Source organism: Guillardia theta (genome assembly GCF_000315625.1).
Source record: "Guillardia theta CCMP2712 unplaced genomic scaffold GUITHscaffold_26, whole genome shotgun sequence".
Lineage (NCBI taxonomy): Eukaryota > Cryptophyceae > Pyrenomonadales > Geminigeraceae > Guillardia > Guillardia theta.
The window spans coordinates 595,874-610,053 of record NW_005434648.1 but is presented as its reverse complement, the minus strand read 5'-3'; the positions used below and the strand labels follow the sequence as shown (position 1 = coordinate 610,053).

The following is a 14,180-nucleotide window of genomic DNA, read 5'->3' as shown; positions in this document are numbered from 1 at the left end:
TCACAAACGGTGCCGCGAAATAGTTTTTTAACTTTTACAAGGATTTGTTTTTGGAGCCGTTGGTGCGGCATGAAAGCAAGAGCAGGAGAGCAGGGGCATGAGAACGAGAATATGAAGAAGAAACGAAGCAGCAGCAGGAGATTATGGAGCTTCATTGGTGTATAGAGCAAGCTAGCAGAGTCCAGAAGGAGAAGAAACAGGATAGAGGAAAGAATGAACGGGAGAAGTAATCGTTGTGCATGAAAAGAGAGCCTGTCATGCGCATTATGCGGATGCTGGAGTGTTGAGAGCAAAACTGTGCAGGGGATTCTAGATACTCACAATTGCTGTGTACGTGTGATGATAGAAATAACAAATCTGCATGAATTGACTGAAATCTTCCAGGCAAAGATGGACGGCATCCTCCTTGAAAAACATGGTCATCATGGATACGGAGATCCTCCAGATCCCAGAAAACCAGCGCTGGAATTCTACGTCGTAGGAGCTGATAACTATGGGTTGGACACAGTGCACTATGATCCGAGGCCCATGGCTTGGGATGCAAACGATGACATCGCTTACAACAGACCAAGAAGCAGCGCTCACACCCGCGAGATGATCGGGTTTCCTCTGACCAAACATCAGGTAGACAAGCTTCACTGCTGTTCATTGTTCTATTGATGACGCTCTGCAAGCCCCTACATGTAGACAGGGCTGCCGAGAAGAAGCGAAAGGTGAGAAGTGAAGAAGCACTAGTGAGAGCTTACTGGAGAATGATTAGGAGATTGAATTGTACCGCAACCTGAACGGAGGCATGGGTTTCTCAACGGCCACATGGATGCGGAGAGGGGTACGTGAGGATAAGGAGAATTACATTCCCTTTCGATCTGCTGGTGCAAATTATCCACCAAGGACAGCAAGAGGACAGGTGAAGAAAACGCGAGGAGGAGGTTTTGCAACCCGAACATTACCTCGGTCCTTGCTGCGAAACAATTGATTGTAGCCACTTTTCAGATACAAAATCTTTATCCCGGGAAAACAAGACCGCACAGTGCAGATCTACGACGGACCAGACCTCTGTACACTGGGCAGGTGCGCGAAATATCTTTCCTTTGTTTTGGAAGATTAAAATGTGGCGGTAGGGGGAGATCAATCGAGGCCCGCTGATTCACTTCGAAGGACCTGTAAACAGGAATATTCTGCCCGAAGAGCCTCCTTGGGATGTTGTGCTACATGCCTTATGTATCCGGTCTCTGAACTTGCGAGCAGCCTGAATGGCCAGAGCCCAACGACACGCATCGACCGGTGGTGGCGAGGTTGAAGAATCCACCGCAAGTGGATGGAAGGAATGCCAAGGAGGCGAGCGATTGAAGAGTCTTTTGACATCGGTATGCAGGGGAGAGAAGCTGGTGATTAACGGGCTGAGGTCGATGTTTGAAGTCCAGGTGAACCAATAGATTAATGAGCGACGTTGATGCATTTGCAGGAAAGGAGGGGAAACCGACAAGCAGCAAGGAAGTTTGGGGAAGGAGGGCTCTTTCAACAGGAGGTGACATGTCGAGATCCACCACCAGGCCAGCTGACGCTCGGACAGGGAGGACGCTGGCTCAAGAGAATGTGGAAAGACAACGCATGGGCTGAACCAGGTCAGCTGCTTGACTTGCACTGATCAAGTTCCTTCAGTCTCTGAAGATCAACCAGGCGGAATCAGAGGATCGATGCGCAATGGCCCCACGAACTGTTCGGAGAGACACCATCCCGTCGCCGATGGTTTTGCGCCCGCAAGAATCGTGGGCGATGGCTGGGGGGCCAAGAAGTGGCCCCAGAAGGGAAGGTGTGCAAGAGAAGCGGTTGTAAGAGGAGCTCAGCATTTAACCCTACAGCCACATCGTGAACAGCAAGCCCAACCAATCCTCAACCGTGACGACGTGATGTCGGGAGGGTCTATCATTCTAGCTCATCCTATCCGTGCAGGTTTGGAAAGGACAAGAGGAAGGGAGCGCCGGTCAACCTCAGACCCGGCTGCTGGTTCGTCGCCCCTCTCCTCACAAGTGTGTAACTGGCGTGACAGGAGGGGGAACTGTCCTTTCCCGCACGGAGAGGATGGAAGAGAAGATCTCTTGCACGGTGAGTACCAGAATGCCAGTGTCGCACTGACAGCATGTGAAGGACTTCCTTACGATGGGGTCTCCAAGGGATTGAGCAGAGGAAGAGTCCTTCGGCTACATGGTCCCCTTCCTGTCAAACTTCCGCGGCCATGCTGATCCGATTCTTAGGCCCTCATGCCAAGATGCCATGGACTGTTGGAGGACGGTAAGGACCCGCAGTCATCCCATCCCATACCCTGACATGGTGATTGCAGCTCAAGAACCCATCGCATAGAGACTCCATGGGCTGGTTAGCGATGATCAAGATGTTGCTGCCGAGTCTGACGATGTACAGGATATGCTGCTTTCAACCCTTACTTCTGAGACTGCAACAAGAGCACCATGTGTAGGGAGCGAGGACTGATGCCGTGAAGGAGATGAGGTGGGAAACATCATGTTTTATGTTGATTAATCGCCTCCGACCTGAGTATACCTGGCTCGTTCTCGCTGCAATTTCTTGTTGGAAACCTTGCGAAGGGAGAAGATGAGCGTGCGCTGAGTGATATCGATAGAACAATCCTCACCTTCTTCTTCTTCTTGATCCCCAACTCGTCGGCGTGCTTCTGGGCATAAAACCACAAGAAGACGGCACTGAAACCAACGTTATTACAAGGATTCCAATCAAACCATTGCTGCTGCTCACCCCCCGAGAATTGCTGCAACCAGGAGCCCAATAACCAAAAGAACCTGAGAAACGAGTCTGAGAGGGATTACAGGGAATTTCATTTCACAGCTGTCTTCCAGTCATCAACATCTTAACATCTTAGGACTGATGTAGTCCACAGTCAAGTTCTCAGCACTACCCCTATCACTCCACCATTTTGATCCTTGAGGTACTAAAGCAGCTATCCTTGGTCTGAAAAGTCCTCTGCACACCCCAAGTAGCATTTCATTCAGACTGCTATCAGAAACAGAGAAGAGTACATCCCTCCTACAAGCGCAGCAAAGCCAGTATGAAAATCAGAGATACACCGGACTTAGCATCCAGCCTCACTAGCAACAGCGCGGATTCTGAATCCCGTTCACACCTCACTTCCAGCAGTCCTCATTCAGCTTTGTTAAGATATCCCCTCTTCCCATCATAGCTGATTGCCTTCCTCTTCTCTTCCTCGTCAAAGTCTTCTCAGCATGTTCATGTCTTACTATTGTCGCCGGCGAAATCCCTTCGTCCGCCATAGTAGCACGTGGCCTCCTAGCACAACCACTACCGCTCAACCCCACCCTCACAATCGGCTAACCCCTCCTGCACACACCCCCCAAATCAAATTTCACTACCCACCAGTTTGTATCTAGCATGTACCCCATTGGTCTAGACACCCATACACTTTAGGACCCCACGTCACCATAGCGTTCCCGTAAGACCTGTGGTAGTAGGAAGGGCCTACTTTTCTAATCGTTCTAGGACCCGATACGCCCTTACCCTCGTCCCCGCTCATAGCATTCTCGGAACACAGAGGGCGACTTCACTTTGAGGCGGCCTGTAACTCGGCCGGCTGCCGGCCGGGCCTCAGTTTATTCATCAGCTTGAAGCCGTGTACACGACCTCCCCAACAAAAGCCCTCACGTTCTCATCCGACGTGTATCCCCCCTGGAGTCATCGATCAGAGCATGTACATTATGATTGGCAGCGTCATAAGCCACCTCGTCGAACGGATGGTCTGAGCCAGTGACTTCCACGCAGTGACTGTCAGGAATTGAGTTACACTGGACATGGTACGGTAGGAGATGGAGGCTACCCAGCTCGGATGAGAATGTCGTCGTTAGAATCCGTTACTTCGTTCAGTTTCACCGATCTCAGCATGTTGCGCCTGGAAATGAGGTGCATCAGAGGAAGCAGGTTCGTCCAATCTTTGATTTCACCTGAAGTTTTCTGAGTCTGCAACAAGGGGAATGCTGTTGTTGCCTATCTTGTACCCATAGATGTCCTTGTCCTCTTCTAAACCCAAAGATTAATCTCGATTGCTGACTGGGCGCAACTATGACCAAGTGCAAGTCGTGGCTGACTAGAAGTCCATCGCAACGCAACGCCGCATCTGCCATGAGCCGATAAGCTAAGCTCTGGATGCTATCGTACACTCACAAGCTGTTGGTGTAGACAGCAAAGCCCACAACCTCTGTGCTCTTGAGCGGAATGCCGTGCGATAGTTGCATCTTGGAAGCTTGATCAGTGTCAGCGTAAGGTCACAGCACTTACATGAGCATAGGGAGAATCCTCTTCGGTGTGGTTGTCGAATCTTGGATGGTGTCAGAGGGCAAGCATCGGAATGCTGAGCTACCTGCTGACTTTGGGTAACGAACAGTTTGGAGCGAAGAAGACGCACTCCCATTGAGTCAAGTCAACCTCTTTGCCTGTCATAGACATCAGCCAGCAGCCAAAGGGCCCCACATGATGACAACCTATCGAGCTTCCGTTGCAGTAGAAGATGCGAACGCTCACGTGCGGTTCCAGTCTAGGAGGGTTTCAGTGTCTACATGGCATCTCCAAGCGCGAGAGCAAGCGATGAAGCACCGGTAGACATGCGAAGCAATGCCAATTGCATTGATCTCAACATCATTCGCTGCCTCGACATCGAAGAAAATTCCTGCATGGTCGTCAGAGATGCATCGAGTTGAAATCCAACACCACCGGCCCATGCATCGCCCGAACAGGGGAGTGTCCGAAGTATACTGAATCCCCGATGCTCAACAAGACAGACAAGAATTGAGACAGCAGAACAGAAGTAATACCTGTAGTCAATGGGAACTTCTTCTTCAACACCTCTATAAATCATTTTGGCTGCGTCGTATCCCTGCCAACCAATCGCAGGGGTCAAACCTTCCAAGATTCAACCGAAAAAAAACACCTCCACAGATATTGAAGTCGCGTTTTCAGAATGAGATGTTCCGTTCTTTGATATGCTCACTTTCTGCCCATCAACAATCTGCCAGGACAGGGGTGAGATCAGCTCAGTACTGGTCAAACTCCTCACCAACTGCCTGTCCTCTTGCGGCAGTCCTCGTAAGGCCGGAGCTGTATCGGACTCATCTTCCTATCGAGTACGAAGGTCGGGATAAAGATTTAGCAGCAGCACACAGAGTTACAGATCTCGAGTTCTGCTGTTCCTCTTTCGCCATCTTCTTCCTATGCCGCTTCATGATCAATTCCAGTGCCTGTTATCCAGACTCAATGAGAGGTTCTGATCCGCACTTCGCTCTTACTGAGATTCTCCTCACTCCCCCCCACATCCTCAGAGTCGGCTGAGCTTGCGCTCTGCCCTCACATCCTTGATCCAACCAGCTCACGTTCCCCCACGTGCTACCAGCGGGACCACCTCCTCTCAATTTCAGCCTCCCTCCGCTGGGTCCGTTCGGGGGAAGTTCAACAGGGAGACGGGAGGAGCTGGAGCGAGCCATGTCCACGAGCAGGTTCTGCGACACTCGAGCCCTGCATAGCAGCAGCAGCAGCAGCAGCGGCACGTGTTCCACCCCCTTGTTCGAAGCCATCCAGCGCCCGACCGGGTGCATCGGACGGGAATGAGGGGGATGAGAACCAATAAGGGCTCGGGAAATGGAGGAGCGGAGCTGGAAGGGAACGCCGGGATGGCGACGAGGGCAGGAACGAAGCTCGCATGAAGAGCGATGGCGACATATGGATAGACGATGGCATGAAGACTGGAGGAGGTTGGAAGAGACGCTGTGGCAACGAGAGATGTTCAGGCAGGACGAACACCGTCGTTACAACGAGAGCCGACAGTACGGGGAATGGTGGCGACCAGACGAGCGAGGACGACAGGAAGGTTTCTTTCGAGCAGAGGATCGAGGAAGACACGAAGATCGGGAAAGGCCAGAAGAACGCCGGCAGCATGACGAACGGTCAAGGGAGGCTGAGCGATGGTGGAATGACGAGCGTCGGCGACAAGAGCGAAGGTCGCAAGAGAGCAGGGGTCGGCTGGAGAAGGAGGGACTGAGCAAGGACGGAAATCGGCAGGAGATGAAAAGCAAGGCGGGAGATAGAGATGACCTGAATAAGGACGGCAAGAAAAGAAGTCGAACAGAAGATAATCGAAAGAGCTCCGAGAGGTTTGAGAGCAGCAAACGTCAATGCCATGAAGCTGCTAGCATGAGTGTTCCAGCCAGAGCTGGTCAGAGCTCGGAGACGGTAGGAGTCGCTGGACAATCTGCTCCAGAACCGCATCTTGGAATGGCAACTGCAGCTCATTGCAGAGCAAAACTACTCGAGGTAGAGCCGGATGCAGAAACAAGCACAGAGATTCCAAGCTTGAGAGCGTCGAAAGACAAGGAGCCCTTGAAGAAAGAGCAGAACGAAACTTGCATCCCCTCAAAGAGCATTGACGAACGTGATGAAGTGAGGCAGAACCAGGATGGTATTGAAAAGGATGAGAACGAGATTTCAAATGGAAAAGCATCCTCCAAGCACGCTAAAGAGGAAAAGGCTGTCGGGGATTTGAACACCCTTGAAGAGGTGGAGATGAAAGGCAAAGCACAGATACATTCTCAGCAAGGAAAAAGAGATGCTTACATGCCAAAAGATTCTGGTTGTGACAGAATTTCCTCATCGGGCCCGAACGTTTCTAAGACAGCAGATCCCCTGCTGAACGACTCTGAGGGAAAAGAATTCTTTGCAAAATCTGATCAGTCTCATGAAGTGAACCAGGCACGTGGCTCTCTCTTCTCTAAGGAAAAAACCGTTAAAGATTCGAGAGAGGACAACAACAAAGGCAGTGAGAGTAGCCTTGTTGACCAGAAGCCTCGCCGAATAAGAGGTGCTGAAATCTGCTATGGAGTTGGGATTTCTCTTGCTCCCGCTGACCCTGGAGCGACTGAGTGCTGCTACGTCGACTCAATCCATCCCTCCGGCCCTGCCCAGAAGTCGGGCCTGATCCGGGAGGGAGACAAGCTGCTCCGAGTAGATTCTTTCTGCTGCATGGGAAGCTGCAGAGATGTTATCAAGATGAAGGTGGTGGGACCGTTCGGTACGCCTGTCAATCTCCATCTCGAGAGGAGCGCGACTGCTGATTGCGACAAGGTGGCCTACTCTCTCATCCTCAAACGCACTCAGCCGCTGCAGCTGGCAGTCAGGCCTACAAAGAGCAACAGCAGTCAGGACGAGTCGAGCAGCGAAAGGCTGTTTTCGATGAAAGACGACGACCCGATCAGAGGAGACAGGAAGTGGAAGCAGACAACAGAACAAGAGCAGGAGAGGAAACGACAGATAGCGCCTTCTGGAGCTGATTCTCGATCCAGAGGTCTACAGCACTCGGGATCGAGCAGTGAAGGATATGTTGACTCCTACCCCATGATGAAATCTTCCAAGAAATGTCGGGAAGACGACAAGTCCACATCTCTGTCTTCCCTCCACAGCAGCAACGAGGGCAAACGGTCTCGCCTGGATGACTTCATTCTCACGGTCTCACCTGCACAATCTGCGGGAGTCCCCTCGCACCCAGAACCGACAGATAAGGTCAGCTTCTCGCCCAGACACCAGAGTTGTTCTAGAGATGTCAAAGACCACACTGAACACTCCTATCTTTCTTTTGCACCTTTTGCTAGGAAGAGGTTTCAGCTGCGAGGCTGCAGCTTTCCCCTGTGCTCATGCCATGCTCCGAAAAAGTTTTACGATGGTTACGGTCGATCGAAGAGGGAGCGGGAAGGTGACGTCAGCCCTCTCAAGGGGCTCCAGTGTGAATGTTGTGAAACATTGACGGGAAGAAGTAGCTCGCATCTGGATATTCCAGAACACAAAAGAAACCTCTGGTGGAGAAAGGACGAGAGACTTAGTCAAATTACCGACAAGTTCTCGATGGATTTCAAGTGTCTATGTCAGTGGGTTATCAAGAATGAATCGCACCTTGATACGGTTGACCTGGCGAGCTTGTTCTGTGAGTTTGTGCAGCTTTCTTTGCAAGATAAAGATCATGAGGACAAAGTGGACGAAAGGAGAGCTGAGAAGATCCTCTTCTGGCAGGCAAACCAGCGTATCAACGAGTTCTCTTTGCTGCAAACCTCTCAGTTCATCTCTTCGTTGAAAAGATCGGCGAGCCCCGAATGGGTGAAGCTGCTGCCAGCATTCCAGGACCGCGCCATGACGGATTTGGCGAGTGCGCCAGCCAGGGACGTGCAAGACCTTCTTTTCGGATTTGCCGAGATGAGAGAGAATCCTGGACCTGCGCTAATGCAGGCGATCAAGCACAGGACCTGCAAGGTACTGAGCTCTCTTAGCCCTTCGGAGATCTGCGAGGCCGTCTACGACTTTGTCCGTCTTGACTATCATCCCGGCTCGGTCATCCTGCAGTCGTTGGAAAGGAGTATAGAGGAGAGGAAGGAGGTCCTTTCTTACGCGGAAATCTGCTCCTTGTTCATGTGTCTCTGCAGCATCAACATAGATGCACACCACAACGTGTTGGATGAGATTGAGCAGTGGGCAATCAAGTCCATTGATTCTTTGCCGAGCATGAAATTCTTGTCGCTGATCTATGCCCTTTCTGTGTATCGGAACACTCTCGGGAGAGAATGTTTGCTTCATCTTAAGAAAAAAGTTCTGGAGCAAACAGAAGATATGGACGGAAAATGTCTTTGTCTTGCGCTTTGGATTATCTGCAATCTTGATGTTGATTCTCATGAAGAATTCTTCGAAATTCTTTTACATCTCATCCGCAAGAGATCCTTCAGGTTGTCAAGAGGAGATTTAGTTGACATCTTCATATCTCTCAAGGCTCTTCCGCGTTGCCCAAATTTATCTTTCATTCATTCGTTGGAGGACAAGGCGATGGAACTCAAAGACTTCTTCTCTCTGCAAGATTTGCTGAGCATCTTGTCCTCTTACGAGGTCATGCCTACCAAGCCAAACGATGAGATGCTCGGTGCGTGTCGAGACAAGGTGGAGGAGCACGTATCGTCAGCGAACGTCAACCTGCTCGCTCGCCTTCTCTTCGCCCTCGCGTCGTTTGAATTTCCTCTCAGCTCAGAGGCTCATGACATTCTCGAGAAGCGCGCGATAGCAGATGATGCCTGTGACACCGAGTGCCTTTCCATGATCTTCTTCTCTTCTGCAAAGTTTGGTTTCGTGCCAGATGGCAAGTCGATCAAGGCGCTGGAGGAGAAACTTGTTTGGAGAATGGAGGATTGCAGTGCCAAGACAGTCCTCAACATCATCCTAGCGATGGCAGCCTTCCATGGGCGATTGCAGCAGCTCTTCTTGGACAAGCTGATAGGACAGATATTGAGGCACCTTGCCAAGTACGATTTCTATGAAGTCTGTAGTATCATCTGGTGTCTCTCACAGATGGGACTTGAGCCTTCAGCGGAGATAGTTGAAGCTCTCTCGTCAAGCTCGGTAGTTCTGCATGGCGAGAACAACTCACACCTTCTCTGTCAAGTTTGTTCTGCTCTCGCCAAATCTCAAAAGAAGCTCGATGAAGCAGGATGGAACACCATGAAGGAGGAGATCTTGCAGTCGCTATCATACTTCGACGCTCAACAGACAGCAAGCATCGTCTCCAGCCTCTCCCAGCTTGATGTATCAGATGCAACTTTCTTCTCAAGGATTCAAGTTTTCATCTCATCTCGAGTAGACATGTACGACACAGAAACTCAATGTATCATCTTCAATGCCCTTGCCGATCTGGACGATCTCTCGACGAGTAGCCTGTTTTCTTCCCTCGGGTCTCTTCTTGCCAAACAGAAACTGTCGGAGGTTCTTTCATCAAAGGAGGTGTCGTTGATGTTTGCCTCCCTTGCCAAGACTGAGGTCATACCCCATTCTGAGCTGTTCGAGGAGTTGAAGTTGGCTGCATCCAAGTTCTCTTCCCGCTTCGACTCTCTCGACATCTCCAACGTGCTCTGGGCACATGCAACATTTGCACGAGACCCGGGCAACATCCTCATTGCTGCGCTCTCCCTACAGGTCTCAGCTCTCATCTCTGACTTGAGGGCTTCCGAAGTCGCTCAGATTGCCTGGTCAATCTCCGTCCTCTATCACTGTAACAGCGTGATCAAGATGCTCTTCGGCCCCATCTCCTCGTCCGTCTGTCGCTCGTTCAGCTCCTTCACCTTCCTCGAGCGATGCAAGCTCCACCTCTTCTTCCTCACCTGCCGCCTCTGCCCGGAGCTCGACAGCGAGTTGTGTGCCGATGCCAAGAGACTGTCATCGCTTCATGGCGACAACCTCAAGTCGGACTTTGTACGATGGAATTTGAGGACGTTGAAGACAATTCCTGTCCTGTCAGACCTCACACAAGCTCTCGATGAGATGGGGATGTTTGTCCAGCAAAACCCCATCTGCCAGCAAACAGGTTACATCATCGACTTGTTTGTGGAGAGCAGAGACAAGACATGGCTGATACAGTATCACGGCGAGGACAGGCATATTGCTGGTGCTGGTGCTGGTAACGCGCGAGTGAGGCGAGCAGGCAGTCAACAAGGAGAGCTGAAGCTGCAGAGATACCTGCTGAGTTGTGTGGGGTATAAGATTGTAGCGATAACATCCAGCGAATGGGATGACGTCAAGATGTCGAAGAAGAGTATTCGATCTTATCTAGCATGGAAACTGGGACTGGTGTAAATACACAGCTGAGTGTTAGGGCTTTTGAGCTGTTTAATCTGTTTAGCTATCAGAATGTATCTGTTCCTTTTCACCAGCACACAATCACTGGCTATGATGCTGTCAGCATGTGCTTTTAAATCCTAATGTCTTGCTGACATCTTCAGCAGCGTTTTGTAGCAGAAACCAACTCGTAACAAGAATCGAATTCTTCTCAGAGATTTCCAACGATGTGAGATCGAGCTGATTGTGATGTGACAGAAAGTGATAGTATTAAGCGAATTCTTCTCATTCCTGGTATTCTCTAATCACGTTTGACTCTCAGTCTTCACTACATCAATTACATCTACTTCAATACATCAACTTACAAATATGATATCTCCACGACAAGTCAGCTCCTCTCCTCCGTTCATTCGCTGCTATCTCCCATCGATACCGCTCCCTGACACACAAATCACATCCTCTACCAACTCACCGTAGAACTTACCAAGGCAGAGTTCACCATTTTACCTTCTTCAGCACAAGGCTTCTTACTCGCTTTCTCCTCTCCCAGCCCCACCTCCACACCTCCTCCTCCTTCTCTCGCCCCGAACTTAGCTCCATACTGCTCTGCCAGACCAGCGACAAATTCCATCGGGGCGCAGTCAGGCGCAGTCTACTGAACTAGTCAATCACGTTGTAATCGTTGCAAGGAGGGCACGTGAGGGAGAGACACGAGTGGAGCAGTCAAGGCTGCCGACAAACAACCATCATAGGACGAGGTACCAAAGCACCAGAGCTGGACTAAGACGTACACGTCAATGTTTCCATCACCTTTTCAGCTCTCGCACGAAACTTCATCGCATCTTCATATTGACCGACGGCGAGGTAGAGCGCTGCTAGGGAGATGTCTGCCTGCACATAGAGAGGATTCGCCCTTCTCGCCTGCTCGAACCGCTTTCTTGCCTCGTCATAGCTACCATGAAGTCACAAACAATCACATAGAGAACGAGTAGGGAGAAGTGAAGTACAGGGTGGTCAATAGTAGAGAGAAAGAAGAGAGAGCGTTCAAAGACATGAAGCAGTCAATGCTCGTACTTGTGTTGAGTTGCAAGTAGATGGCCAACATCATTGAGGGCGATAGGATCGTTGGGTTCCAGCCACAGCGCTTTGAGCAGAGATTTCATGGCCGAGCTGAGATCAATCTTCTTACAACGGGAAGATGAATCATGTTTGATCACCGGTCGTCGTTGAGGTTGTGGTGAAGATTGGCAAGGATCTTGTGAACGTTCTGGTCCTTCGGGTGTAGCTGGTAGGCTTTGTAAGCCAGCTTCTCTGCCTTTGAAATCTGTAGTGGTATGTTAGGAAATTCGAAAGGAGAGAAGGAAAGGGAGGAGAGGGAAGGAATTCGGATGGGATGGTATATGATGGGGAACAATTCTTGGCTCATCAGCAAAACAAAATCTTTCCTTGTCTGGAGTTTGGATGCAAAATAGAGTGTAGCCAACCAGCAACTGACATGACATGTAAATGAATCAGAGGCAAAGACAGCTTGTGACCAACTTCGGCATTATGCGGCGCTGCTTCATACGCCTTCTCGAACAAGACAGACGCAAGTTCGATATCATCTTTGTGTCTCTGAGCGTACACAGCGTACTTGTACAGAGGTTTCCAATGATACGATTCCAGAGTTTCTCCTGCAAGGCGAAACGTCAGACTGGCGTCGACAAAAGCATCTCATCACGTTTCAGCTGGAGAGACCTTACAAAGTCTAGAGCAGAAGAAGAAGGATTGTACACCATCTGCATCGGACATACCAATCAGAATTGCAGATCTATTAGTAATTGCAAATTTCCTCCTTCTCGCAAGCCTCTTTGAACAAGGTTTCAACCTCCTGGAACTGTCCAGTCTCTACCGAGCCGAGATATCATCTCAAGCTAAAGTGATAGTAGGAACGATTCAAACCTTTCTTTGCTTCAGCCATCGCAAGCTTACCATCCAGAGAAGAAGGAGAGAGCGACAAAGCCTGACATCACATCACATGGAAGGAGCACTATAAGCTGACACCTCTTCGAAGCACTTGATCGCCAACATGTGTTCATCGACGTCTAAGTGACAGACGCCCTTCGACTTCTATCAAGGACACGATGAAAATGTGGAGGAGGGAATTTACCTGCAGTTGCAGTGCAGGAGAATGATCAGGTTTGAATGTGAGGGCTGCCCTCAAGTATTCCATCGCAAGATCGACATAATTCGATCGTCTGAACACCCTTGCCAACCTGATCGTAATGTCTTTAGGGCTTGCATGGTATCGAACATCAGTTCACACCTTGTAAGATAAGTCGCATGCGCAGGGCAAGGGTCGACAATCACAAACTTGCTGTTGGATTCATCTCTTTCCTTGCTAACCGTGTGGCCGGGAGCTCTTGAAGTGAAGACATTCAGTTCGAAACGTTTGGGAGCAGGAGGATTCACCGCATGTAAAAGGCCTCTGCTTCATCCCATCGCCCCTCCTGCAGTCACTCGCTCTCACTTCCTCCATGGACTCGCGTGCGGTCACTACCGTCTCTAAGATGTCTCCAAGAAATTCAATCGCGATGGTGAACATCGGATCTGCCTCTAGCACCATCCTAGCGACGCATGCGATGATCAGTCTTCCTGTTCACATGTCCACATCGGTGACTTCATCATCACCTCAGAAGACGTTCGCTGGTCCTTGGGCACCTTTGCTTTTCGTACAAGAACATGGAGAACTCGCTGATAATCGCGGCTTCATCGTTGAAATGTGAAGATACCGAAAGAGGTCTGCAGAGCACAAAAAACCTCTCAGCAGACCTATCACATCTTATGCTTGTCTTCAATACCTCACGGCAGACCAGAAGCTTCCGTCACAGAACTTGATCGAGTGACTGTCTGATTCTGAGCGAGTTCGAAAAAGTAATCTGAGTGAAGGCGCTCCCGCAAACTCTCCTTACCGTTTCTGCTCCAAGATAAAGTCTTCAAGTAGTTTTCCTCTGCTTTTTCATATTCTTGTCTCCACCAGAGAAGCCTCGCAAGTCTCAAATTTGGAGTATTCATCTTCGGTTCTCTCTGCGCTTTCTTGACATGGCATCGGGTTGATTTCTTCTACAAAAACATCATTGCCATCAGCAAGTCTTATCATCCTCAGGATCAAACACCTCTGGTTCGCTAACTTTTGATCTGCGAGCAGACGTCAGTCAGCGATGTCTGTCGCTCTCGCTGCATGCTGACCTTTCTATGGTCGGGAAGCTCCAGAACCTGTCGTCGACGTCGTGACCACCTCTGCAGCAGATCTCTGAGCAGGAACCCAGCAGGATCTCCCTTCCTCCCCCTCACCTCAGGTACAGCATGCGCCTCTCCATCTCCTCCCATCTGCCGCCGCTTGTCGCTGACGGCCAGGCGGCCGATGCCATCAGGACTGCCATCGCTAGATGCGCTCTTGCCATTGCACCTCATGGCCCTCATCCCCACTCAGATTCTGACCTCGTCCCCGCGCAGCCCAGCATCCGTCCGAC

At 50.4% G+C, this 14,180-nt stretch overlaps 5 protein-coding genes across 5 annotated transcripts; 3 read left to right on the top strand and 2 right to left on the bottom strand.

Moving 5' to 3' along the window:
• Positions 1–382: 382 nt before the first annotated feature.
• On the top strand, positions 383–1,369 carry GUITHDRAFT_152120 (hypothetical protein; the record flags this gene model as incomplete). The annotated part of the gene is made up of 5 exons (XM_005834377.1): positions 383–624; positions 675–713; positions 761–907; positions 994–1,071; positions 1,122–1,369. Coding segments are annotated over exons 1-5 (613 nt in total), but the record flags the coding sequence as incomplete, so codon positions are not given.
• Positions 1,370–1,502: 133 nt separating this feature from the next.
• GUITHDRAFT_152119 (hypothetical protein) lies at positions 1,503–2,624 on the top strand. Its single transcript, XM_005834376.1, has 10 exons — positions 1,503–1,528; positions 1,574–1,625; positions 1,681–1,813; positions 1,863–1,907; positions 1,954–2,007; positions 2,051–2,106; positions 2,149–2,208; positions 2,256–2,292; positions 2,342–2,376; positions 2,422–2,624. Exons 2-10 carry the CDS (start codon positions 1,595–1,597, stop codon positions 2,448–2,450), a joined length of 480 nt encoding a protein of 159 aa, XP_005834433.1. The 5' UTR covers positions 1,503–1,528; positions 1,574–1,594; the 3' UTR covers positions 2,451–2,624.
• A 1,021-nt stretch (positions 2,625–3,645) lies between these two features.
• GUITHDRAFT_137610 (hypothetical protein) lies at positions 3,646–5,609 on the bottom strand (the record flags this gene model as incomplete). The annotated part of the gene is made up of 12 exons (XM_005834375.1): positions 3,646–3,714; positions 3,741–3,810; positions 4,207–4,277; positions 4,321–4,360; positions 4,403–4,475; positions 4,524–4,576; positions 4,636–4,708; positions 4,753–4,793; positions 4,854–4,915; positions 4,970–5,047; positions 5,096–5,155; positions 5,325–5,609. 12 exons carry the CDS (start codon positions 5,607–5,609, stop codon positions 3,646–3,648), a joined length of 975 nt encoding a protein of 324 aa, XP_005834432.1.
• Positions 5,610–10,096: 4,487 nt separating this feature from the next.
• GUITHDRAFT_152118 (hypothetical protein) lies at positions 10,097–10,758 on the top strand (the record flags this gene model as incomplete). The annotated part of the gene is made up of 1 exon (XM_005834374.1): positions 10,097–10,758. A coding segment is annotated over one exon (492 nt), but the record flags the coding sequence as incomplete, so codon positions are not given.
• Positions 10,759–11,074: 316 nt separating this feature from the next.
• GUITHDRAFT_106891 (hypothetical protein) lies at positions 11,075–14,090 on the bottom strand (the record flags this gene model as incomplete). The annotated part of the gene is made up of 19 exons (XM_005834373.1): positions 11,075–11,107; positions 11,153–11,320; positions 11,479–11,620; positions 11,743–11,838; positions 11,886–11,992; positions 12,204–12,237; positions 12,293–12,341; positions 12,610–12,670; positions 12,712–12,777; positions 12,818–12,923; positions 12,974–13,069; positions 13,120–13,157; positions 13,208–13,274; positions 13,369–13,449; positions 13,509–13,563; positions 13,620–13,770; positions 13,824–13,845; positions 13,897–13,947; positions 14,002–14,090. 19 exons carry the CDS (start codon positions 14,088–14,090, stop codon positions 11,075–11,077), a joined length of 1,512 nt encoding a protein of 503 aa, XP_005834430.1.
• Between the last annotated feature and the right edge of the window lie 90 nt (positions 14,091–14,180).